The 26,926-nt window shown below is 47.2% G+C and overlaps 1 protein-coding gene across 7 annotated transcripts in view; it reads left to right on the forward strand.

The window, feature by feature from the left end:
• Positions 1–26,926, forward strand: part of HDAC8 (histone deacetylase 8) — a 127,647-nt gene that overhangs the window by 67,592 nt on the left and 33,129 nt on the right. For 5 of the 7 annotated variants that reach the window (XM_077826033.1, XM_077826034.1, XM_077826038.1 and 2 more), the window contains 2 exons: positions 3,047–3,219; positions 5,079–5,173. In XM_077826033.1, coding sequence (XP_077682159.1) covers positions 3,047–3,219; positions 5,079–5,173 — 268 coding nt within the window. Of the gene's footprint in view, positions 1–3,046; positions 3,220–5,074; positions 5,174–9,762; positions 10,215–26,926 lie in introns of those variants that run through there. The other 2 variants (XM_077826035.1, XR_013347079.1) reach the window with 2 other exon arrangements.

Raw genomic sequence — 26,926 nt, forward strand, 5'->3', positions numbered from 1 at the left:
ATGCTCTCTGGCCACCTGGAGTTGGTTTTTGTTACATTCTTGCATAGTTTGAAGTTTAGCCTGTTTGTCAAATCTGGCACCAGTATCAGAGGTTGCCTAGAGGAGAAATTCTCCCAGCATGTAGATGGAGCTGACTGCAGAGCAGCACTTCTCATCTCTTCCCAGATCAGTAGAAAGAGTTACTCCCTCCTTGAGTATGGGGCTGAATTATCAACAGAGATTCCAGGAGCTTAGGCAGTATTGATGTTTATTGTTTAGGTAAGGTCTGCAAAGTGCTTTAAAAATGAAAAGTACTGTTTAGGGTGAGTGTTGAAGTTAAAAACTCTTTATATTGTCAGCAAAAAGGTCAGAGCAGCCTGCAGGGACACTTCACTGTCCTAACTGGGAGCTTTTGCTGAGAAATTTTGGGAAGACTTGGGACCTGGATTGGTTCTGTGTGGCTGGAAACCTCTTGCATGTGTCCAGGGTAGTTCTTTTTGGAATGAAGGGAATAATCACAGGGCTTGTGTGGTAGCAATTCTTGCCTTCTGTGGAAGTGGTGGATTCTGCCACAAGAATAGAATGTCCCCTAGATGAGGCAGGATTAAGGAGACCCAGACCTGTGCAAATGTTTACAGGTTCCAATGGGAGCTGTCGTTGGTGCTGGAGAGCTCTCACAAAATTGCCAATCAATATGTGTATCTTGGAAAGTGGCTGTTGGCAGAAATTTCAGCCCCTCTGACATTGGATCTAATGGCCTTAGACCTTCCCGTTCTTCTCTAGCAAGAGGCAAACATTCCACTGGACATGGCGTTTCACATGTGTCTGCCCTTTGCTAATGGAGCCTCGAGGAATGCAGAGTGCTTTGTTAGGAGATAGCAAGCTGTTTGAGATAGCCAGAAACTAGTGTATATCTAACAGAAGTAGAGAACCTCAGCAGAGGGGAGTGTCCTGGGGAAAGGTCAGTTGGGATGAGGGATGACATCAGTGGGTGGGGTTTTGTTTACCTGTTCAATTATCACCTAAATTGTGATTCTTCTCTTCATCCTCTCACCCCCCCGGCCCCCTCCCCCATGCTGTCTACCAGTTAGCTCTTGGATGGTAGCAACTCTTGGTCATACCTGCCCTGAGCTGGCTCTGGAGCAGTGGTCTGCTGTAAAGCTGAAGAATCCATATCCTATTGCTAATCTCCTAAGACATCCGCTCTCCCCACACTGTACCCTGGTGACTTTCCCATTTGTGCAGCTCTGCTTGCTGAAAGCATCTGAACCTGAGTCAGCCATGCTGTACAGATCATGTTTTTTGGTTACATACCAAATATGAGATGGGCACCTCGTGTTTAGAAGGAAGTTACTAATATGCTGTAGCCTGATGCACTCCCTACATCCCTTCCGTTTGGCAGGCGTACAAAACCTCAAACCTATGACTTGCTGGCTGGGTGCGGTCAGCTACCTCTTGAAACACCCTGATGTGGATAGTGATATTTTAAGTTCAAGTAGTTTCACATCATGGTTGTCAGGTAGAGACTTACAAATTATTAGAGTTCCTACAAAATACAAAGACTTGACTGTCTCATGTTATTGATCAGTGAAAATCCCCAGCGTGTAGCAAAAAGTGTGTCAGGCAAATAGATCACATGTGATCCTTGTATCATAGAAGCAAAAAAAAGTACAATGCCAAGGTTAGCAATGCCCTTTGTGACTGTATGGGGAGGTGCAGTGTTTACAAATACAGTTTAGATCCTGTCTGCTGCTCACAAGAAGAAAAAACTCAAGGTTGGTTTATTTTGATGGGGGGTGCGAGTATGAAAGCTCCTCTTTCAAGTTATTAATCTGCTAAAATCATCATTTTCCTCTTTTTATACCAATTCCCACTTCCCTGAGAAGTCCTGCGCCCTTGGCCAAGGTCTCAGCACATATGGGGCTTTAGTTTCCCTCCCAAATTCTGTGTGGGTAATTACCTGCTATTTACCTCTGCAGACAGACATGGATACAGCTCTTCCCTTCCTATCCTAAACTATTACTGTGTAGACGCCATATTATTGACTATTATTAATGAATGAACACTGGACACTGCTGCACTCTTAAACATTTGTTGCATTTCTCCCAGAAGTGAGTGCACTTCAGGTTTTTTGTACACGGCAATGTAGTGTGCAGCAAGGGTGTGAGTGTACAGCTCACTAGCCTGCAGTACGCTAAGTTGCCACGTGGACCCTGCTGCTGCACACTTAAAGATCCATAGCAGTACATCAGAGTGCACTCCAGAACAGTTAGTGTGCAGTAGCAGGGTCTGCATGGCCAGTTAGTGCACTGTAGGCTTACACCCCACCTTGGCACGAACTAAGTCACGAACTAAGCCCTCACTGGTGAATGAAGTAATGCTTTTACCTGAAGCTCATAAAACCCAGTGCCTTGGTCTTGCAGACACTTGTGCACACAAATAACTTTGAGCTCAGTGGGACTGCTCACATGTGTAAAGTTACTTAGGCAAGTAAGTGTTAGTACAACTGGGGCTGAAGTTTCACTAATGTTTGGGATACGTCTGGATGAATGTCATGTAAATGTAAGATCATTATCACGTAGGAGCTGTTACCTGTAACCAGCTCTCTGATTTGTCACATTGTTTTATGTTTATGTATCAAGTGAGATCTGGGTACATTTTTCTCCTCATTTGCCGAGGTAAAAGTGTTTTTTTTTCCCCAGAAATGTGGGCTAAGAGTGGTCTCTGGACCACAGTTTTGGAGCCTCTGGCCTGGATCTTTGTTGGTATATATGGTACTGCAAAATCACTTCCCATTTTCTTACTGTTTTTAGGCCCTTTTAGTGTGCAGTGTGACTGAAGAGCAGAGTCCAGGTCTACCATGCCTGCCATAACTTTGACCAAAGTGACATTTTTGGAAATAAGAAAGTACTTCTCTGCTCAGAATGTAAAGCCTAGCCAGTGATTGGAAAGGCAAAGTAACAATGTGCTGTAGCTGGCTGAAGTGGTCTGCGCATACCACACTGTCTCAACGTTCCATGGAGGTGTGGTCATTTGTGGGAACTCTGTTTTGTTTTATTGCACACAGTGTGTTGAAGGAGGTGTACATGGCATTCAACCCGGAAGCAGTAGTTCTGCAGCTGGGAGCGGATACGATAGCCGGGGACCCCATGTGTTCATTTAACATGACTCCAGTGGGGATTGGCAAGTGTCTGAAGTACATTCTCCAGTGGCAGCTGGCTACTCTCATTCTGGGAGGAGGTAAGTGCATGAGAGGCTTATTCTGCTCTTCAAGTAACAGGTTAATACGGTTTGCTCCCCTGAGGCTGCTCTTTGAAAGTGAGCCCCTCTGCTTCTGAAAGCGGCATCATTTGAGAAGGGCAGCTGAAGAAATTGAGCACGCATAGCATAAGGGGGGCACTGTATAGCTGGTGCAGTGCTATTTGTACACAGACTTCAACTCTTTGGTACCAACAAGTCCAAGTCTCGATTCCTGACTCCGAGATCCTGGGTTAAAGGTTGCTTGGCCCCTCCAGAGATCAGAAGCTGTTAACCCCAGTGACCTCTGACCCTGTCTGCTCAATGCCAGCTTTGAGTCCCAGCTCTCATGATCTGCACTGCGGGGCTTCTCTTTAAAAGTAAACATAATGCTCCCAGACCTACCTTGGGCATCTGGCAACGAATTATCTTTTTTGGATTCAGGCAGCGTTTGAATTTTTATCTGCTTTTTTCAGAATAAAGCAGAATTTTGATACCAGATGGAAGCCCCTTGAGTGCTTTTTCGCTTGTAGCACATTCTGCCGCTTGATATTACTAGCTGCTTGTCCAGTAGATGGGAAATAAGCAATTCCGTGTCAACAAAATGGGGCAATGGGGGAGCACTTTGTCCTAGGAAATCTCCTTAGCTTCTTTTGGAAGATGCCTTACCCACAGCATCAGCTGTTTGAGTAGCAGCTATCATTTTGGGGGCTCAGTTGTATCATTTAAGGGATATCATCAAGTACAATAGATTGGGCCTAAAATTTGACCTGGCTACTGCTAGTTGTGTTGTGACTGTTCTGTGTTAAAGCCAGCTGTGAGCATGAGGAGGCGAGGCACAGAGAATTTTGTTTTACCTACCACTTCTTGCCAAGAAATGAGGAAAACTAGCCACTGTCTTAGGGAAAATAACAAAACTGAGTATCCCCGATGACTCCATTCTCAGCAGGGAGATTGATGTTTGCCAGAAGGCAAAGAGGGACAGAGTTTGTGAAACTGTTTTCAATCTCCCAAAGTGGAGTTTTGATTAAGTTACTCTTCATTTTTTGTAAGAACTCCTCAACGTTTCTGACGGTTATTTGAATGGAAGGAGTCCCCTTGCACAAAGTAAGGACATCAGCGGTGCTGACTGCAAACAGATTGGTGCTTTTGACTAGCTGAGCCCCAGAATGAGCCCTACTAGGGAGTTTGTGTTAATTTGGGGCTGCTCAGATGCTGAACCTACTCACAGGTTGTTTCACCACTTTAATTGGCTTCATATTTTGATTACTACTTTTAAATAAGAGTAAATTCTCCTCCAGAGGGATTCTTGCTCAGAAGGTGGCACCGATGGAAATTTTATCAGCAAATGATCAGTGTTGCTTATCCTTGATTTCATATTGGGTCACAAGCTAAGGTTAAAAGTGAGATCCCAAACTACTGTACCTGATTAGTCTGCTCAGCTCCACTCACGTTAACTCCTTCCATGCTGAGCCTGAGCATCTCCCTCCCCACCATGTCACCTTTGGAAATCTTGACCCTTGGAGTCAAAGGCTTGCAGCTTACAGGTATCTCTTGAAGCCAGATCTGGAGGAGTGGATGATATTGCATGTGCAATTGCTGAGATGACCTGTGGGTTCAATTTTGCAAGTCTCCCTTCTTAGTACAGGTGATTAACTGCTTTAACTTAGCCCTATACATCCAACAGGTGCAAAATACAGTTACTATGCATAACTTTGGAAGACCAAATAAAAAGCCTTATTCATATGCATTGCAGATATAAAGTCTCTTGCTTCTCAACAATGCATTCCTTTCATTAAAACTGTCTCTCTCATTCTCTCTCCCTCTTCCCTTCCTAATTTCACTATTCTTGCTGGAGACAGGAGGCTATAACCTTGCCAACACAGCCCGCTGCTGGACATACTTGACTGGGGTCATCCTGGGGAGAACGCTACCCTCCGAGATCCCAGATCACGAGGTAAGGCTCTGACAAACCATCCCTTCTCCTAGAATGAGAGCTGAGTCATTCCACCTAATCAAAACGGCATCCTTGCCACTCAATACTGTTTTGTTGAGAGACGCTCCTGTAACAATAACACACTGTCCCAGCAGCATAGTGGGCTCTTGTTCCCAAAACCCGAGACCATCTGTATCTTTTTACAAGGGATCTTGGAAGCCAGTCGGTTTCAGAGAGGGCTTCACCTGTTTGCACAAAGAGCTCTTTGGGATATGCACATATTTTCACCAGAAAAAAGTAAGCCCTCTCTCAAGTTAAATTTAGTCTTGTTTTCCCTGGATTTATAGAAAGTTCCAGATGCAGCTTCCAAACTGTACTATTGCTATTCCAAAGGGTCATGTGGTCAGGTGTTGTTCTTTTAACACAAGCTATCTTGAAATGCATGATCTCAACAATGGTATCCTAAAGTGTTAAACAGGGCAAGGGGATCAGCTTGAACAAATGCTGTCTAGATAAAATTTTACACCTTCCAATCTGTTTGTTGAACCCAGATAACTAGGTGTTTCTTCCCAAGCCACATGCCTCAGTGCGCTTCCGTTCCTACATCAAAGTTCAGTGCTAGCAACCCTACCAAAAGAAACCAGTGTGTTCAGCCCGGCCCTACAATAACAGCACAGTACTTGGCACCTCTGCAGTGCCTTTTGTCTTGAGGATCTAACCAACCAGTATGCGTAGAATGAGGTAACGAGCAAATGCATGGAAAGGAAATGGATTTCAGATTCAAGCTTGAAAGAGGTGCTAAGCAATTATAAGGCTTATGAAGCCTTTTTAAGTGTGTCCTTTTTAAATGTGACCTCTGATCACAGCTGGGGAACATTTGAGTGAACCTTGAGTATACATGGAGAGTAAATAAGGTACTATTTCAGGAATTAACAGGTATCTGTCATTATCTTTTTTTCTTGTTAATCTGAATATTCAGCATTTAATGATTTCTAAACAGTACTGAGGGATTAGTGTAATGCAGAAATGAAACAGTTGGAGGATGTTTCTATGCATATAACGTTGCGACATTTGGCTCCAGGCCTTACGACTTCTTAATCTGAACAAGCTTGGCCGGGGAATGGGTTATGAAAAGTGGGGTGCTTTGCCTGCAAGGTAGGATTGCTCTGAGTTTAGGGTGTGAAATTGGCCAGACCAGATCAGCAGCAGATTCCTGTTGTAGCATTACAGTGCTTGTAATTTTCAAGGGTTGACATTAAGTTGATGTTCAAAGAGCGGTCTTGAATGCATGTTCCCAGATGGGTGTGCTTGGAGGTGACCCTAGATCACAGTGTTTGGAGAGGCATGGGATCTGGAGGAGGAGTTGCATTGGCTGCCCAGCAGACATCCCCATTCCAGTTGTAGAGCCATCAGCTCAGCTTAAGAATTCTAAGCAGGTTTTCTGCAGCAAGTTCTTTGATCTCAATGCCTGCCAGGAGCATCATGTGTGGCTGTCAGATCATGAAAAGGATGGTAGTAAAAGAATCTCTACATTTCAGTGTGGTGTGTCCACCAACTGGTTCAGCCAACAAACCAGCTGTTGATTGGCAGAAGAAGTATAGAATCTGTTTCTTTGTAAACTGTGTTTCCAAATCTAAGACCCTAGGAATGATCACAGTGTGAAGGTGCACTGATACTTCTAGTCTGATAGCCCTGCTAATGTATCAGTACTTCTACTTTCTTACATCCTATTTCTCAAGTTCAGCTAGTTCTCCTTAATGCTTTCTGACACTCTATATTCATGTCTCCTCTCATACTGTCCCCAGTGCCCAGAACAGCCTCTCTTTCTGGACATGAAGCGGTTTCCCTCTCTGCTTAAAGCCCACTCCGATGACCTAGGTTTCCATTGCCAATCAGCTGAGGCAGCTTTCTTGTACCCTAGTCTTTGTATTGCACCATTTATACTGTAAACTGTTCAGGCCAAGGAACGTGACTATGATGCCTTATTTAAACGCCAGGTAAATTGGCTGAAAAATCATGAATAAAGCTGTGAAACACCTAGATGAACAGAGCATGGAGTGAAAGGATTTACTTTTGCAGAAACTGCGTCTCAACTCCATCAATCTATTAGAATACACTTGTGTGTCATCAAAATAGTGGATAAAGTTGAGTCAATTACATTTGTTTGGATTTTTAAATTTACTTTTAAAAAGCTTTTGACAAAGTCCCTCACAAGAAGCTATTAAAGAAAGATGAAGTACTGTCATTGGTCAAATGTTGGCTGAGGTGATGAAACCAGTGTGAAGAAATGGTCTATTGTAATCATGCAGAAGGCTAGCAGCAGCATGCCTGCCACAAGGTCACATACCAGGACTCCTTTTATTGAATATCTGTAATGATCTAGAAAAAGAGGGTGAGCAATAAATTGACAAAATTTGTAGGTGACATAATTATTTAGGTTAATTGAAAGCAGAGAAGACCAAAGAGCTGCAGAAGGACCTAACCAGGCTAAGTGAATGAAAAATACAATGCATTTGTCAACAATGAATTTCAGCTACCAAAGTGACGTGCAACTAGTCATTCCAACTATTCCTTGCCTACACATAATCACACAGGAAAAAGACTTGGGCATCTTTATGGCTTGCTGAATGAAAGTATTTGCTCAGTTGTATAGCAGGGCCAAAGAAGTAAATAAAGTTAGGATGATATTAAAAATGTTTAGAATCAGTGATACTGTGTTAAATTATGGCCTCCTCCATCTCAGAAAGAGCAGAAATGGAGGGGTCAGAGTTGTTCCATCAATGTGGTTAGAGGACTGGGAAAACATTCATATGAAGAGATCAAAATGATTGGGTCAGTTTAGGGATTTGTTGAATATGAGGGGAGATACAGATGGGAAGAGAGAAAGAGATTCTGTACATTGATTCTTTCTGGGAGGTGTTCCGAGACCATGGTGATGGGCATCATGTAAGGACCTAAGTAGAGCCATGATTACATTAAGTAGGATAAACGTAACGGGTATGAAACCATCTGGCTTCAGAACACAAACTGACCACTCAATGACAGGGGTCAAGTAAGAAAAGTTCCCCATGGGCAGGTTTATTCCATAATTGTCCGCTACAGGGTTTCTTGCACTTTCTTCCAAAGGGTTTGACACATGCCACTGCTGAAGACAGGATTGTTGATTATAGTGCAGTTCCTATGTAATCTGTAAAGTCCCATGCATGTCCTACGGCTGTCTGGTATAAGTAAATCTCTTATATTGGAATAGACCAGTGAGCCAGCTAGCCTGCTAGTATCCTCTCTCTGAGAATGGCCAATCCTGGATGCTTCAGAGGAAGGAATTCTTTAAAAAGTGCATCTATTTGTGTGATGCTATCTGGGAGGGAGGGTGAGTGTGATCAGCTGGGAATCAGTTTTTTGCCCTGAAGCATGAAGATTGAGAGCCCTGATTTTTATTCTCACTAGACGGCAGATGCTGTTTTTCATATAAATGCATAATCCTGTTTTGAAACTGTAAGCAGTTTGCATCAATAATATCCTGCAGCCCAGAGCTCCCTAGGCTAATGATTATATTTCCTTTGCAAGGATTTCCTTTTTCAGTTTTTAAATATACATTTCCAGTTCTCCCCATCAGAGATTGCATGTGTTTCTAGCTCTTGAACTATAACCAAGAGCAACAATTTCTGCAACTGACGGTCTTGACAAGAAGTCTGAAAGATTTTGTTTGTTTTTTTTAACATCACCCGCGCACTTTCCACCTCTCCCTGCTGAACAGGATCATTTGCAGGTGGACACTAAACTGGGAGGAGTGGTAGATACTCTGGAGGGTAGGGATAGGATACAGAGGGACCTAGACAAATTAGAGGATTGGGCCAAAAAAAGAAATCTGATGGGGTTCAACAAAGACAAGTGCAAAAATGATTAGGGGGCTGGAGCACATGACTTTTGAGGAGAGGCTGAGGGAACTGGACTTCTTTAGTCTGCAGAAAAGAAGAATGAGGGGGGATTTGATAGCTGCTTTCAACTACCTAAAAGGGGATTCTAAAGAGGATGGATCTAGACTGTTCTCAGTGATACCAGATGACAGAACAAGGAGTAATGGTCTCAAGTTGCAGTGGGGGGAGGTTTAGGTTGGATATTAGGAAAAACTTTTTCACTAGGAGGGTGGTGAAGCACTGGAATGGGTTACCTAGGGAGGTGGTGGAATCTCCTTCCTTAGAGGTTTTTACGGCCCGGCTTGACAAAGCCCTGTCTGGGATGATTTAGTTGGGGATTGGTCCTGCTTCCAGCAGGGGGTTGGACTAGATGACATCCTGAGGTCCCTTCCAACCCTTATATTCTATGATTCCAAAACGCTGAGCATAGTATTTATTTGGCTAAGAGTAAAGGTCCTGCCTGTGCTTTCGTACTGGGTAGTGGAAGATCATGTGCACTGAAGCTGAGATGTCCAACCCTTGACCATTGAAGAGCCATCGTGTCAACTTGTTATAAATCTGGGGGTCTCACCTAATAAGCATAGGGTAACTCACATACCACCTGCTCTTATATTTAGTACATAAATGATGTTTATAAACATTCTGCATCCTAGCATGCAGTATTGACTCACAATGTGATCATCCTCTTTCCAGATCCAGATGGAGCCTGTTTCTTCAAACCATTTTACCAAGCCACACTGTGTGCACCCTCTCAGTACAGCTTCTTGGGGGCAGTGAGCCAGTCAACAGGAATCTTTTAAAATGTCTTTCATTAGCCTACTTCAGGTCCTGAACAAAAACATAAACTGAAAGTGCTAATGTTGCAGACTTGATTAACAAGAGAAGTGTGTTCAGTGACTGAATTGTTTGCATTACTGATTGCAAGTATCCAGGCAGAGAAGCGTGTGGAGAAGGAAAGCACATGCATCAGTGTGCTAGGCTATTTGCTAAACCTATAAGATGGCTGGATCCCTGCTTTAAGGAATTTAAAATGTAAATTACAGAGGGCCTAGTATAGGCATGAAATATACCAGAGGAAGGTGCAGTCTCAAATGAGTTTTAATGAGCTCTCAGCCAAGCATCTTGTGGCCTATGTGCTACATCATGTCCTTTCAGGGCTTATTTAGCAAGACAAACCTTGAAAAGTAGATCTTGCTGCACGGGATAGTGTGTTCATTCTGCACCTGCAGTGACTGAATTGTTTGCATTACTGATTGCAAGTATCCAGGCAGCAGCAAACCTGCAACGCGTTCAGTACCAGGGCCACAAAGCAGCTTTAGTGGGGCGTATTGAGCTCTGCATGTGGGGGGATATGGGGGGTGGGGGAGGATGTTGGCATCTTATTGAAAGATCTTATTGAAAGGGACCGACAGCCAGTGACCATCACAGGGGGAGGTAATAATATAGGGCACTTCTACTGCAGGAGGAGGTCCTGTGGCAGACAAAGTCACTGTAGCCAGTTTGTATAGGTCTTCATTCTTTCATTCAATCTTTTGTGCTCTTTTCATGACCAGGGATCAAAGAAACACTGCTGTGGTCCTGCTAAGATACCACAAACAGAACCTAGTCATTTTACTGAGGCGCCCCCTCCCCTTCTCCCAGAGCCCCGGGGAGCAGCAGCTCAGCACTGTCTGGGGAACAAAAGAGACTTTGTACCTGCTGAATAAACTCCACTCCACTCCCCACTCTACCAGCTGCCACTGTGCTCCCAGAAGTGAGCAAACAGGAGGCCTGCCTTTCCAAGACCACGCAAGGGGTTTGGGGCGGGGAAGAGAGAGATTTGCATTTAGGATGACCAAAAAAAAAAAAAAAGCCATCACAAAGCCTGATTGTAAGCATAGTGTAGTCCTTTTGTTGTTTCTTCTGTGTGTGTTGGGGCTTGTTCTAGTGTCTCCTTGCTGCTTGGCGCCTTCTACCTATGAGGCTGGCTAGCCCCTGGGATTGCATTTTAAAAAATGAAACTATTCAATGAGGGTGAGGCAAATGGGGAGCCCTCTTCTGAAGTCAACTTTTCTGCCCCACCACTGGGCGAACTTTCATTCTAACTGTGCACAACATGTCTGGGACTTTCCTTCTACTGAGCTACAAATGGAGTTTCCTTTATATCTCAGCTCACTGCAAGGGGGATTGATCTCTTACTTCCTGTCCTATACCTGTGCAACCTTAATTCAGGCCCCTTGTGCATACACATTATGATGCAGTCTTTAGTTATTATTATTTAGTATTTTCCACTGAATGCATCCGATGAAGTGAGCTGTAGCTCATGAAAGCTTGTGCTCAAATAAATTTGTTAGTCTCTAAGGTGCCACAAGCGCTCCTTTTCTTTTTTCTTTAGTTACATGATTACATACTGTTTTTTCCACAGGGATCCTACCTTATGGGCTTTTTCTGTGAGCCATAGAGAGAGTAAATTGTGGGTGTCTGATGTGAGATTCCTAGGACTTAATTTTACAGACTACTTAGCATTACATAGCACTTTATATTTTCAAAGCACAGCTTCTGTTGATTTCAGCTGCAAGTGCTCAGCACTTCTGTAAATCAGATCCCTTTCTCTTCCCACAGTCCTCTCCCTCATTCATGACGCACCTTCCAACTTCTGCAACAAGCAAGGCAGGGGTCCTACAGACAGCAGCCTTCTTCAGGTCACAGCCCCAGTGTCGCCCCAGAGCGCTATCCATCCTGGATGCTTAATGAGGCGGGGGGCCTGTGGAAAAATAGCATCCATAAAACAAATCCAGAGAAGTGAGGTCTAAATTGATGTGAGTGTTTGCACCACTTTAATTGAATCACTTTAAACCAGTGTGACTTCTGCATGTCCACCATCCCTAAGAACTGTGCTGCTCGATAGACCTCTTCCATACAGCCAGCATTTGAAGAGGGCAGTGTTAGCCCTATGACTAATTGGAATATAGTGGCATTGGGCCCACCCTGCTAAACCTAGGAGTCCACACGTAGCATTTAGGTCACTCTCTGCATGGAAAAATGTTTTTATTAGGAGTGACAGAGCAAGACTGAAGGTTGCCAGCAGGTAAAATTGAGCTGGTAACAATCACTAATGGCTTCTCTAAAAACCAGGTTCACTGAAATTAGAGATTTGGGGAGACGGAGGGAAGCATACTGGGGTAGGTCTTATCTAGCCCTCCCCGCCAGAGCGAACTCTGGCCACTGCATGAATGATCCCGTCAGTTGACTCTCTAGGGCTTTATTCAGTTTTAGATGATGGAAGCAATGAGGTTTCCACCACTTCCCTTAGGAAAATATTCCTCCTTTGAAAAGATTTCCGTAACAGGAAATGCTCAGATATGCTGCTTGATTCACTTTGTTTAATTTCATCCTACTATCCCGTTCCCTCTTGGACCAAACTGTCCTTTGTGTTTACACCCTTCACATCTCCACCATCTCTTTGTTGTTCAGTGCACACTCCATTCTAACCTTTCCTCCACCAGTAAATCTTTCTTTCTTTCTTTCTTTCTTATCAACATTGGGATTTAATAGTTATACTTTTTTGTGGACAAATAAAATGTGACGTGTGCATCTGCTCCTGATGAACCTGGGAATGACTCCTCCCTCCTGTCAACTTGCAGTTTAATCTACAGGACACTGGGCAACGGGTACACTGGAATTTCCATTAGGAGGAAGCTCATCAGTGTTCTGAACTCCTGCTACTGCACAGAAAAGTTAATGATGATGTCAGAATAGTGGGAGTGATATTTTCCTAGCTAACCAGAGAGCTGTCCTTGGCCATTTCTGACCACTCTGTCCCTGCCTGGCTGAGTCTGTCTGGCAAAAAGATTTTGTACTAGGGCTGCAGCAGCAATAAAATGCCCACTTTATTGACACAGCTTTTAACATATACAGGTTAATGGTAACATAAGACCTGGCTTCCAGAGCAACACCACTTCTAAAACTCAGGAGCTTTGCTACTGAACCCTAAGAGATGGGCAATTGTTTCCAAGGATGGAAAGCTCTGTAAATACAGATACAGAACCCCCTGCAAGGTTCTTAGCAACTTTTGACAACTAATTAAAGACTGTTATCTTTAGAAGCTGCAAGGCCATTCCTGGCAGGATGGCAAGAGAGCAGAGATAATCTGCCTGTTCTGTGCAATCTACATTTGGGCTAACAGGCTTCCTTCACCTACTGTACATCCCGTTCATCACAAGAGATCAAAAGATGCAACTCAGCCCCAGCAGCCTGTGGGTGTGTCTTCACTGCATCGTGAACTCAAGCCCTTACTCTGGTGTTGACACTATCCCAGCTCCTGTCCACACCCACAAACCTCTGACCTGAGGGGTGCTAGTGCTTTATACCCAGACTAGCTGGCTGAGCTGAGGATATGGTCTAGAGCCTGGGTGCAGCTTTCACTCAGGCTGGTAACCTGCCCACTTTGCAGTGAGGCTGCAGGCTAAGTCACATGGATGCTGCTAGTCCTCCAGTGCTGCCTCACAATTCCCTCTGTGCCCAGAAGGACAGACATGTTCTTCCACAATTTGCTGGGAGATAATCATAGAGCAGCTCAGCTCACTGCAGCAAAAAGACCCATGGGATATGCCCCCAGCAGTCCTAGTGCCACGCAGAGGAGTGCAACGCCAACATGGGCTCAGTGGAATGGGCGCACTCAGGCAGAGCTTTGCAATGTCTCTGCTCTCACCAAGCTAGGTTAGCCCAAGTGCTTAGAGCTGAGTGCCCGTCACCAGCATTAACGCTGCAGTGAAGCTATATCCTAGGGTGAAGCAATTCAAGTGTTGTTTGGGGTTTCTCCCCCCAGTCTGCTCTGTAGGTGCCCCTGAATGGAGAGGAGAGTTAGAGAGCTGGAGCCAGAGGACTCCTTACTGATGTAAGCTAGGGGCTTGTTTACACAGGTCTTGCTACCTGTTTTAACTGTAGAGAAATTTCTTGTACAGACAAACCCTAAATCAGTACAAGCAAGTTGCAAACCAGTTGAGGTGTGTCCACATATGGGTTTGCACCAGATTAACTCAAATCAGTTTTTAAGAACAAGAACATAAGAATGGCCATACTGGGTCAGACCAATGGTCTGTCTAGCTCAGTATCCTGTCTTCCGACAGTGGCCAATGCCACGTGCCCCAGAGGGAATGAACAGAACAGGTAATCATCAAGTGATCCATCCTCTGTTGCCCATTCCCAGCCACTGGCAAACTGAGGCTAGGGACACCATCCCTGCCCATCCTGGCTAGTAGCTATTGATTGACCTATCCTCCATGAACTTACCACTTCTTTTTTGAACCTTCTGGCAAAGAATTGCACAGGTTGACTGTGCATTGTGTGAAGAAATACTTCTTTCTGTTTGTTTTAAACCTGCTGCCTATTAATTTCATTTGGTGACTCCTAGTTCTTGTGTTATGAGGAGTAAATAATGCTTCCTTATTTACTGTCTCCACACCAGTCATGATTTTATAGACATCTATCATATCCCCCCTTAGTCATCTCTTTTCCAAGCTGAAAATCCCCAGTCTTTTTAATCTCTCCTCATACGAAAGCTATTCCATACCCAAATGGTTATGCTGTTTTAAAGTTACACAGGGGCAACCTTTGTGTGTAGGCCAGGTCCAAGTGATCTGTGTATACAGTAACTTGGAAAGAAAAGGGGCTTTTAGTTTTGCTAAGTCAGTGTGTGGTGGCATTGAGGAGAGCTGGAAGAAAGGCTTGGGCAATGAAGGGGACATGGGTGGGGAAGGGAGGGCAGAGGTGTTTAGCCAGATTAGGGTTTATTAACTTGAGTTGCGATGGACAGCTGAATGAGAGGTTTGCAGTGATGCTTCCCCATGTATCCTCACCTGTGGGAAGTGATTCAGAGCTGGATTCACAAGCTCTGTAGGTTGCAGCTGTCTCTCTAGGCAATGGTTTTGCACATCCAGCTGGTTTTCATAGTGAGTCACATGCTAGACTTCTTAGGGTTCATTGACTTAATTGTAGGGATCTAGGGCCAAACTTGAACATGATGTAAGTGGGTGCAGCTGCCTGGGATGTCTCTAGGCCAAGGTCAGCAGTAGTGTAAGTGACACAGTGGCTGTCTGGTGGCATAGTGCAGCTTGAATTTATTTGCCCATCCGGTGGGTTTGCAAAATTCATAATTTACCTGCTGCCAAGAGGGGTGGGGGTGCCTCAGGAGGAGCGGCCAAAGGAGGTATAAGATGAAGCAGATGCCCTCTCCTTATGCCATCCACTGTCTCAAGAAAGTTGAGGCCACGTTCAGACCCTCTCATGCGCAGGCACAATTCTGGTTTCAGTGTTTCTGCTGGTTTTAATTGGTTTCAGTCATGGCTATTCTCAGATCATCAGTGTCAGCCATGTAGGGAAGCAGTTGGTCATCTCTTCCTTTCATCTCTAGGGATGGGCTTCTGCACTGCAGCACTGTGCTTCACAAAGGAATTGTTTCTGTCCAGCTGCCTGTGCTGAGGGGTTGGGCTCTCTGATCACAAGTTCTCCCAGGCTTCAGTTCGTGGTTGAGTTCCCCAAATGTTGTGATTAGATCTGGAATCCCGAAGTGCTTTGGGCTGGGCTAGCTTGTGTGGTCACTGGATAAGTCGCATGCAAACAATCAGTTTTGGGTATTATCTAAGTCCCTGAAGTTTCAGTGCACCCCTCAGAGCTCTGTTCCCCTTGAAAGCTTGTCCCTCTCACCAACAGAAGTTGGTCCAATAAAAGATACTACCTCCCCCACCTTGTCACTCTAATGTCTCTGTTTAGTCCAGCATCTTGAAGGCAAATTCTTTCCCTGTCTGTCAGTTCTATAACCCTGTTGAACAGCCGCCACTATTTCCCTTTACATGCAACCTGATCCGAAGGTGAATTCTCCAGCGTATACAAATCCAGGGCTGTGTCTGCTGCACAGGCAGGGAGGAGATGGGGGAACTTTCCATCCCCCTCTGAAATATCACGGGATGGGATGGTCATCCCGGGACAGACCATGCCACATGTGTTGGCAGCGTGCTTTAAAAAAAAATGCTAAACACCTCATTCTGAAGTGCCCCATATTCCATCGTCTTTCCCTCTGCAGATGAACTCTCCTTGCACTGGGCGGAAATAGGGCTGTTTTTATTTCATTTTTTCCTCTTGCTCACTGCAGGGCGAGGCAAATTCTCCTAAAAACTCCAACAAGAGAAACAGTCACATGCCGCCTCCCTCCCAAGCCAACACAAACATGCTGTCCCACAGGAGCATTGGCTGTTTTCTTTGCCTCTTCAGAGGATAGAGTTTACAACAGGAAGTGGCTCTGTGGTGTTTTCCAGCCATTGTTTTGCAACCCCTCAGCCAGTGCAGGAACTGATGCATCCGCCTGTCACTCAGAGGAAGAACAGTCGGCTGGAAACGTTGCTGATTGGTATTGTCTACCTGTCAGGGAGAAATTAATAGCCAAGACTAATAAACTAGTGGAGCTGTGGAAAAACTGGTTTGTATATTGGTTAGGACTTCTAAGCAGTCATTGGCGCACACAAGCCTAGAACTAACACCCAGTCAGGACCCTTGAAGAAATGGTGTCAGTTCAGAGAAGGAATATACAGGAGGGTTCAGCTTGGCAGTGTGTTGTGAAAGAAGAGAGATTTGGAGACTGTTAGATCACTCTTTAATATTCTTCAGTGCAATGAGATAGGAAAGCAAAAAGTAAAGGCCCCTTTCTGCCTGTTGAATGTAGTGGATACAGTGAAGTCCTCATGTGACTGGTGAAAATGCCATTCCTTCCACCTTTCTTAGCAGATCTTGTCCTTACCTATTTTCAATTTTCCCATTCGGTATATACTCAGCAATGCTCTGGACTCTGAATTTTCTCATTCCAAGGAAAGAGATGATTTGGGGATGAGGATTAGGCATTGGCAAGACACACCTACCCTATTTCAGTACTTTCACCCAAAATGTTTGAGAAAGTTCACTTGAACTGTTTTTTTTCTTTCTTCTTTTGACGATTCTGCTTTTGCTTTTCCTGATTCCAGCAATAAATGACACAGGGCCAGGATTGCAGCATCTATCCTCACAATATTCCCAGTCCAATCGTCAGTATAAAGCACTGGGAGTTTCATGAATCTTCCAGCCCAGTTTGGAGAATTCAGCAGAGATTCTCAGCTTTGGGTGCTCATCTGAACCAGACCTCAGAGTCTTCTGAGATCAGCCGATCACTAGTCATGGCATGTTGATAAATACTGGCTGGGGATTTGCAGCAGGCTGTGTTCTGGCTTGATCTGCATAATCCTCTGTACTAAAGGAGCCTTTCACCCCTGGAGATGGCCCCTGCAGGCTGTGAGGCATTGTTGGGGTCAGGGTGGGACCGTTTATACAACTGCTGCCCACATCGTACTGCTCCCAAGGACAGATATTTCATTCTCCAGGGCTGTGAATCTGGCACTTATCACCAGCATTGACAAGAGGAAGCAAGTCAGAGCATAGTTTCAGAAGATGATAGAAGCCAATTCATATTAGCACTAATCTCTCCTAGGAGGCTCATTGCTGAAACCCTGTCTCCAGAGCTGTATGCAGTTTTGCTTTAGCATCTCAGTAGTGCTGATGCGCAGACAAAGGAGCAAAAAGTAAGGCATGTTGGCTCCTGTTGTCATAGGTACCTACATGAACTGCCTGTGATGGGAGAGGCAGGGAGCAGGGTGAGGAGCACAGTGTACATTTCTACATTAGAGGCACCCACAGCTGTGAATGCTAGTAAGAAGAAAAGCCCATGCTTGCATGCCTTCAGGACCCCCTTTCATTTAAAGGGAGCAAGCTTGTAGTGCTAGAGACACCTGGATGCATTGGGTTGTTTGTCTAACTCTTAATAGTGAGGTGCTGCATTGGACTCCAGCAGCATATGACCGTTTTCTGTAGGCAAGAAGGTGAGGTGACTTATTTTGATTCGGGTCTTTTAGGTTTAACAGTTAATTTAGACAATGCCCAGTTATGTATTGACCATGGATTCAGTGCATTGCTGTTTGGAGTGCAGCAAAGCCAGCCAAGCTCGTCCCACCAACTAATTTACATCAACTAGAGCAGGTAGCAGCTATCCTAGCCTTCCATATATAGGCACAGTATGAATTTCTCCATCTTGATCGGTGTGGCCTGATGGCTTGGCTCAGCCAGGAACGTTGCACGATGCACCTCAGTGTTGAAGCTGACGATGGCTGTGCACTATTTGTCTGAGCTCACTGGGCTGTCTGGACTTAGAGCACCATGCATGTAACTGTCACAGATGTATCTCCAAAATGGCTCAACCCTGAATCTACCCAGCACTCACTCTTACGATGCAGCCTGAACTTGGAATGGATGCCCAGGGCTACACCATTGGGAACTCAGATCATACTGGGGTTGTAATGCAAGGACTCTCCTGTTCTTTCATTCCACCAATGGCCAAACAGATGTATTATTAATGGACACGCTTTACGGTGTGGTGCTGTGGAAAGGGGCAACAAGCCTGAACACCCTTACACCAGGATACCGTCAAAGAGGGTATGGATTTAATGTATACAGATTCCCAGGCTGTTTACAAAGCTACCACGTGGTCTAAAGAAAAGAGGACATTTAAAACAACAATTTATCCTAATTTCTGAGTCTGTCCAGAACAGGGTGGTGTTCCCTGCTGGGTTCAGACTCAGAAAGATTCACTCTTTTCCTCTGCTGGAGTAGAGAAGAGGTTCCCCTTTAAATGCAGACTCACTTCCCTGAAGAAATGAAGGAGTGTGTGGATGGCCAGGACTTCTCTAGGTAAGGGCTCATGTATCGATGGCTTTATGCACTGAAGTCCTGCTGAGCTATCAGCCCTTAGGGAAGTGGGCTGGCCACCCTCACTCCTCTCTGCTTCCTGAGGGGGAACTGAACCTGTTGTTAAAAGGGAATCTCCCTTCCCAAGCTGTACATAATAAGGAGGACTGGCTTAGCAAACTCTGGGATCTATATCCCCAGTAATCCAGTGGTTTGTGTTCCCTTTCAAGGTTCTACTGAACCACAAAACTAGCTGGTAGATCAATTTGCATGGGCTAACATTTGCCCTACAAAGCACAGTATAGGAGACTGCAAATATATGTCTTGGAGGATTTGACAGTTCCAAAGCATGGAGAGGGTGCAGAAGGGGGAGAAACACATCATCTGCCTCTTTCAGGTCTTCTTTTCCTTCAGTCCCCTACCCCTCTTTACTTTCCAAGAAGCTCTGACCAACTCACCTCAGTCTTGCTCTCTGTCCATTAATTTAAAATTACTTTTCATTTCTTACCATAATGGGTTCCTCTCTTTGTGGCTAGCATGCTGGCCTGGGGCCAGAAGACCTGGGTTCTTTTTCTAGCTCTGCCACTGACCTGCTGAGTGCCTTTAGATAAATCACTTTCCCTCTCTGTGCCTCAGTTTCCCCTCCCACATTTTGTATGGCTTGTCTATATAGATCATTAGCTCTTCAGGAAAGAGGCTGTCTTACTATATGGTTGTACAGTGCGTCACATACCGAGGGCCCTGATCTCATTTGGGGCTGCCAGATGCTACTATAATCTAAATAATCTATCATCCATTGCTCCCTGGGTCTGACATCATCTTTCCCCTTTGTGCGCTGCAGATTTAACTTCTTCACGGTAGATTCAGGCTCCAAGATAACAAAAATTCTCTCCTCACTCCAGTGTAATTACAAAGCTGCTGCTTTGAGCAGGTATGTAACAGTTTGCCTTCTAGTCTCTTAAGTAATTAAATGGTAGGGGGAAGAAAAAGAAAAATCTCATCATGTCATTAACTTCGTAATGTCTTCTGGGAGTTGTCCTTTTTCATGCATCTACACCACTTCTGTTCTGTACATGCCTGCGCTTGGTAATCTTTGTGGATGCTAATCCAGGCTGCCTGCATTGTACTTTAGGGACAGGTTAGCATATTGATTGTGAACTGGTGGAAGCCGATTTAAAAAACACATCACGCTGGTGGGAAACTGGCGTGGATCTAATGGAAATGTCAGCTGAAATATTTACACAGCTATGAGATAACAGCATGTACTTTCTCTGTGTATATGTCTCTGTGCACAGAGCTGCTGTCCGTTTGTCAGGTTCCCAGATTTATTCTGCTGCTCCTGGCAAGGAACTGCTAATGATTTAATAGCCTGTCAACACCTCTACAGAGAAACAAGGGCTGGCACTTCCTGATTCCTTATTTTCTTTGCTTTAAATAGGAACTCCTATTCTGATTAACTGAAACCTGGAAATCAAGCTGTCAGGCAGGGCAACCTTTTGAGATCCTTAATCGAAGCAGATTGAATGTAATCCAGGGGCCACTTTCCTGCTATACAAACACAGGCTTTGCTCCCCTTTCTAAGGAAACAGTAAGAGTTCATGGCCTGGGAGAGAGCATTTGCTGAAACATGTTGCCACAAAGCAGTTGAAAGTGGAACAATCAGATATGTACCGGTCCTCAGTGTTGCTGAGTCTTGTGATACCTGGTGCTTTTCTTAAAGTCCCCAGTTTCTGGAGTCACATGGCTGTGAAAGTAGCTCAGCTTTCATTTAAAAATTAAGTTTCTAGCTCTTTTGGTTGTGGAGAAAGGCTTGAAAATATCACCCCTAAAGACTCAGAAAAAAGAACCTCACATTTAATGGTTTTAAATAATCTCATGATTTTGGGGGGGCTGATTCATGATTTTTGCATGCTTTGGGTTGGCAGTACAGTGGGCCAGGTGGTAAGTGTAGGACTGAATGCTCCCCTCCATCTGCTGCAGTCTTCTGTTGATGTCAGGGAGAGTTTTGCGGTAAGATCAAGGATAGAATCTGGCCTTTTATGTAGTAACCGAAGTTTGTTTGTTTGTTTGTTTTGTTCAGTATCTTGGTGTTGCTTTTGGCCTCCTCCCTTTTAGGAGCACTGCTATTTCTACCCCCTTTATTTCTCTTCACTTTCCATCCTCCTTTCTCTCTTTTCCTTCTCTTCAAATATTTTCATTTCTCTCCTCTCTATTTCCTTCCTGGCAGCAGCTCCCATGTCCAATCTCCCATGGCATCACTCCCATCCCCTTCATCTTTCCATCCATTAGAATGATCAGAAATGGAATTGTAAATGTTGTCATTGACATGTCATAGGCTTGACTCGCCAGGAGGCAGACTCGGGCACACACTACTCTCATTTCATTTAAGCACCTTTCAACTGTTTTCCCATTGAAGATTTTTAGAATTGTGCACCAAATGATTTCTGCTCTTTGGTATTTCTACAATGTTTGTACCCACAATTTTAAAAATCTAGGTTTATAACATCCAAGGTGTTTTTTTGCCAAAGATATATGAATGTGAAGCAAAATGAAGGCTTCTGTCTTTGTCATTATTGGAGCACAAACTTGCCTTCTCTTAAAATTGTCCTTGTTGTGCCAAGAGAAAAAACAAAATAAGTCTTTTCAATGCCTTGAAAACCATCCCTGGGCAACATCCAGCCTGTGAGGGATTGATTCCAAGATGGCTGCTGTGACTGGGTTGTTTGTAACAGTTGTAGAAACATTAAGTCTCATAAAATCCCCCATGTCAAAGAGAATCAAAGATGGCAGTTTGATTTTTTGGGGCTGGGGTGTCTTCCCGCGCTTGGCCCTCCATAGCTCATCAGAAATAAGCAAATTCCCATGAGTTGTTTGCTGCATGTTTAATTGAGGAGTGGCTGAGAGAATTTATTTAGACATTGCTTTTCTGTGGTTATGTAAAAAAACTATTTTAAGATCACAAATTTTGTTCTAAAACTGTGATACAGCATGGCCAGAAGGCAGCAGGAGAGTGTTTTTGTTTTTTTTTTGAAGCAGAAAAGAATTTTATTTGTGTAATACTTACAAGGAATCACTAAAAAGAATAAAGCAAAACTATGCAACAAAAGCAAACACAAGGTACAACACAGCAGCCTTCAGGAGGGAGAAGTGTTCAGGCTAGCCTGGGCCCAGAGCGGGGAGGCTTCCTCGACACTCGTGGTCTTCCACCCTCCTGAGTTACCTGGTGGCCTAGAGCGGGGGGGCTTCCTCGACACTCATGGTCTTCCACCCCCTCGAGTTACCTAGTGCCACGCCCAGTGTCACCGATTATTCCTCTCCTGAGAGTGCCCGACAAGATGGGCACGGCTGCAGGGTGGGCGGTTTGGGGGTTGGAGGGGATGTACACCACGTGTGATAGGACCCCTCCTAGGTGACAGTAATGATGATATCCACAGCGGCAACAGCTGGGGCTGGGGTCTCTCGCTCTTCCCCTCAATCAAAGGGTCAGACGGAGGGAACCAGACGGGATCACCGAGCAGAGAACCTCGGACAGCGCCCACCGCTCCTCGAAGGCGTCAAGGGAGTCGGTGGACGCCGCCCAGAGGAACTCCGCCCGGATACGTGAATGTACTGAGGATCGGAAAATGGCCCTACAATCGCAGGACGCTTCATTAGCCAACCTCCTCTCTCTGGTTTTATAAATGGCTGTTTTAGCTAGGGCTAGGAGGAGGTTAACCAGGAGATCTCGCAATTTTGTGGTGCCACGGATGGGGAGTGTGTAGATAAAAAGGTGAGGGGAAAAGTGTAGCCAAAAGTGTAATAAAATATTTGTAAGGAGCCGGAAAAGGGGCTGCAGCCTGGCACACTCCAAATATATGTGCACCAAGGTTTCCCTCACATTGCAAAAAGGGCAAGTATCCGGGATGGGGGTGAACCGTTTCAAAAACATACCCGTGCTCACAGCTCCGTGAAGGAGCCACCAACTAATGTCCCTGACGGGCCTCGGGACCAAGGTGGAATACAGGCTGGCCCATCGGGGTTGCTCACCCTCTAAAGGTGGCAGGAGGTCCCGCCACTTTGTATCGGGGCGGGACACCAGGGTGTGGGCGTGAAGGGTGTGAAGTGTGAGTGTGTATAGATATTTCCGTGGTGCGATTTGGAAGCTGACCGGCTGCAGTTCATGCAGCCGGCTCGCAGTGAAAGGGTGAGGGGTTTGTTGGGATCTACGGGGTAGAGGCCCAATTGAAAGGTCCGGTGGGCCTGGGGTAGAGGGTGGGCAGGGTGCATCCTCACGCAGGGCTCGGCTGAGATAAGCCCGAGCAGTGGGTGTCAAGGCGGCCTTCACCTCCTGAAGTACGCGCCGGGGGGTACGAGGTCTGGAGAGCCCCATGTGCCGAGTGAGCGTCACGGGATCCAGCCAGTCTCCCCGGTCGTAGTCCAGGAGGTCTCCGACTCTCGTGACTTCCGCCAGGACCAAACTCTGGCGCACTGAGCGGGACCCCGCCGCCTGCACATGGAGCTGGGAGTTGTGTAGCAGGGGCTCCGTGAGGAGATCTGCTCCCACGGTGGCCGCCACGGACCTGGCTGTTGAAAACAGTTTCCAGGTCCGGAGGAGGTCCTGGTAGAAGACCAGCAGCCCGGAGAGGTCTCGTGGAAAACCTCTCGGACAAAGATAAAAGAGCTGCCGGTTGTTTCGGAGCCCTTGGAAACAGCGCAGGAAGGCGTGCGCCAGTATGCTCCACATCGAACTACCTGCACTATAAAGGAGCCTCTGCAGGGCCTGGAGGCGGAAGACACGGACCTGAGTGTGCAGACACTTCAGGCCCTGCCCTCCTTCCTTCAGGAGTAGATGAAGAACCCCAACAGGGGCCCAGTGCATTCCTGACCAAAAGAACTCTAGAATCGATGTCCGGAGGTCGGTCAGGAAACCCGGGGCCGGGACCAGGGTGTTGAGCCGGTACCAGAGCATGGACAGGACTAGTTGGTTAAGCACCAGTGCTCTCCCTCGGAGGGAGAGACATCGGAGTAGCCCCGTCCATTTCCGGAGCCGCTCTATCACCCCGCCTTCTAAATTTTGCCAGTTCTCCGGCGGAGAAGGGTGCGTGGCAGAAAGGTGAACGCCTAGGTAGAGCAGCGGGCCTGCGCTCCACCGGATGGTCTGAAGCGCGGGTGGGAAGGAGCTCACCCGCCGCCAGTCCCGCACCGCCAAGCCAGAGCTCTTGACCCAGTTGACTCGGGCGGAGGAGGCTGCCGAATAGATGGCCTGGCAAGCCTCCACCCGCGCCAAGTCCCCTGGGTCCTGGACCACGAGGAGCACGTCATCGGCGTACGCCAAGAGGACCAGCCGCAGCTCCAGCTCCCGCAGCACCAACCCCGTCAACCTCCTGCGGAGGAGACAGAGGAAGGGCTCGATCGCCAGAGTGTACAGCTGGCCCAAGAGGGGGCACCCCTGCCGTACTCCTTGCCCGAAGCTGACCGGTTTGGTCAGGGTCCAGTTGAGCCTAACCAGACACTCCGTGGAAGCGTACAGCACCTGGAGAAAACTCACAAACTGAGGTCCGAATCCAAACGCCTGCAGAGTGCCCAGGAGGTACCCATGGTCCACTCTATCAAACGCCTTCTCCTGATCAAGGGACAGGAGGGTGAATGACAGACCGTCTCTACGGCCGAGTTCCAAAAGATCTCGGACTAGAAATAGGTTGTCAAAAATGCTGCGACCCAGGACAGTATAGGTCTGGTCTGGGTGGATCACGTCCGCCATCATGGATCCTAGCCGCAGCAAGATTGCTTTCGCTACGATTTTGTAATCCGTGCTAAGGAGCGAGACGGGACGCCAATTTCGTAAATTGCGGAGGTTCCCCTTCTTCGGCAACGAGGCAAGCACCGCTCGCCTCCACGAAAGAGGGAGGACCCCGCCCTGCAAAGACTCAGCCCAGACAGTGGCTAGGTCTGGACCAAGAATGTGCCAGAACGTGTGGTAGAACTCCACAGTCAGCCCGTCCATGCCCGGAGATTTATTGGTGGGCATGCGACGGAGGGCTTCCGAGAACTTGGCCAGGGTGAGAGGCAGCTCTCGTCAGTCTCAGTCACCCACGCTGACCATGGGGAGTTCCTCCCAGAGCACCCTGCAAGCGCCAGGATCGGTCGGATCCGGGGAGAAAAGGCGTGTGTAGAAGTCACGGGCCCTCCCACACATCTCCACCGGATCCATGAGGGGGGCGCCATCTTCTGCTAGAAGGCAGGTGATGTGTTTCTTGGCCCTCCTCGTTTTCTCCAGGGCGTAGAAGAAACGGGAGCCGCGATCCAACTCCCGAAGGAGTCGGATGCGGGATCGAACAAAGACACCTCGGGCCCGATGGTCCTTGGGGGCCTGGAGCTCCTCCCGCTTCTCCCGGCACTCTCCGCAGAGGAACAGGTCCTCGGGGCTGGCAGCCAGATGCCTCTCCATCTCTAAGACTTCCCGTTCCAACTGCTCTATCGCTGCATTTCTCCGTCGGCTGGTGCCCCGGGTGTAGTCACGGCAGAAGAGCTTGGCGCGCACCTTCCCTAGATCCCACCATCGCCGCGCCGAGGGAAAGGCACGCCGCTGCTCTTGCCAGGCCAGCCAAAACTCCCGGAAGGACATCACGAAGCTTTCATCCTCCAACAGGCTGTTGTTAAAGTGCTAATAGGCCGGCCCAGGCCTCTCTGCACGGAGGGAAGCCGTTATGGTGGCTAGATGATGGTCGGAAAATGGGGCCGGCCGAATGTTGGAGGAGTGGGCCTGTGAAAGATGGAAACGGGATAAATAAATACTGTCCAACCGAGAGTGGTGTGACCGATGGGCCTCCACCCAGACAAAGGTGAACGTGGAAGTGTCAGCTGGGTGGTGGTCACGCCAGACGTGTACTAGGGAGCGATGTTCAACTATTTCTCGGAGAATGTTCGCAGCGGCCGGGCTCAGCTCGGCCCCTGAGCGGTCCTGTTCCTTGAGGGTGGTGTTAAAGTCCCCTCCCAGGACTAAGCACTCATGAGAATCTAGGGTGCTGAGGAAGTCGGACACCCGCTGATAGAATTGCGGCCGCTTCAGGCTCGTTGTCGGGGCATAGATGTTAACGAGGTTGACCACGAGCCCCTCCATACAGACTCGGAGATGCAGCAGGTGGCCCGGCACGGCCTCAGTGACCCCTAGCACCTCGGGCCATAGGTTGGGGGAGAACAGGGTCGCCACTCCAGCTTGTCGGATCTTGAAGTGGCTGAAGTAGACCCCGTCCCCCCACTCCAGCCGCCAGCTGTCCTCGGCGGTCAGATCCGTATGGGTCTCCTGCAGGAAAACCACAGAGTACCCCCCTTCCCGAAGGTAAGAGAGCACCAGGGACCTGCAGAGAGCCATCCTACAGCCCCTGATGTTCAAGGTTGCAATAGTGAGGGGCATCATGCGGAGGGCTGGGGGGTGGGGGTTCCTTGTTGGTGGGGGTGTTCGCAGCCCCTGGCAGGTCGCACAACAATCCGTGACCCATCCCATAAGTGAGTAAATCGTCACGGAAGCTGCAGGCCCGCCCGTAGGCCGCGGCACCGTGCCTTCCTTTCCCTTTACCCTCCTCTGTAAGGGCCCTTGTGGCCTGGAGGATTTGATCAAAGTCCCCCCATAGCTGGAGAGCTAGTTGTACCCGTTGTGGGAGCCACGGATGTCTTCTAAAAACTGTTGCAACGCTTTTCGCAGCTCATGGGGGGGTGGGGTTGCGATTTCCGGGTTATTCCCTGGTGGGGCTCTTGGTGCAGCTTCGTGGTCCGCTGAGGCGAGCAGGCAGGGTGCAGACCACCGACGGGGCATCTGACAGGCTAAAGTTATTAGGTCCGTCTCAAGCCTTGGGGTAGAAGAGGATGGCGGAGGGAAAATTGCAGCTCCTAATGGGTCGCGGCAGGAAAATGCAAAGGCTGCTCCTTGGGGGGGGATCCGCAAAAAACGGGAAGGCAATAACCCTGGGGGCGGCAATAGCATGCAGTAGGAAGTGGATTGGGCAGGGACAGGGGTGGGGGCGGGGGCAGAGGCGAGGCTCTGGGCTTCGGGAGGCAAGCAGCAGAGAGGTGGTGCCTCCCGAACAGATTCGACGGTTAAGGGGGTGGGGAGGGGGCTCCCAGTGATGCTAGGCGTAGG

The sequence above is a fragment of the Eretmochelys imbricata genome, chromosome 9 (assembly GCF_965152235.1).
Source record: "Eretmochelys imbricata isolate rEreImb1 chromosome 9, rEreImb1.hap1, whole genome shotgun sequence".
In the NCBI taxonomy this organism is placed as follows: domain Eukaryota; kingdom Metazoa; phylum Chordata; order Testudines; family Cheloniidae; genus Eretmochelys; species Eretmochelys imbricata.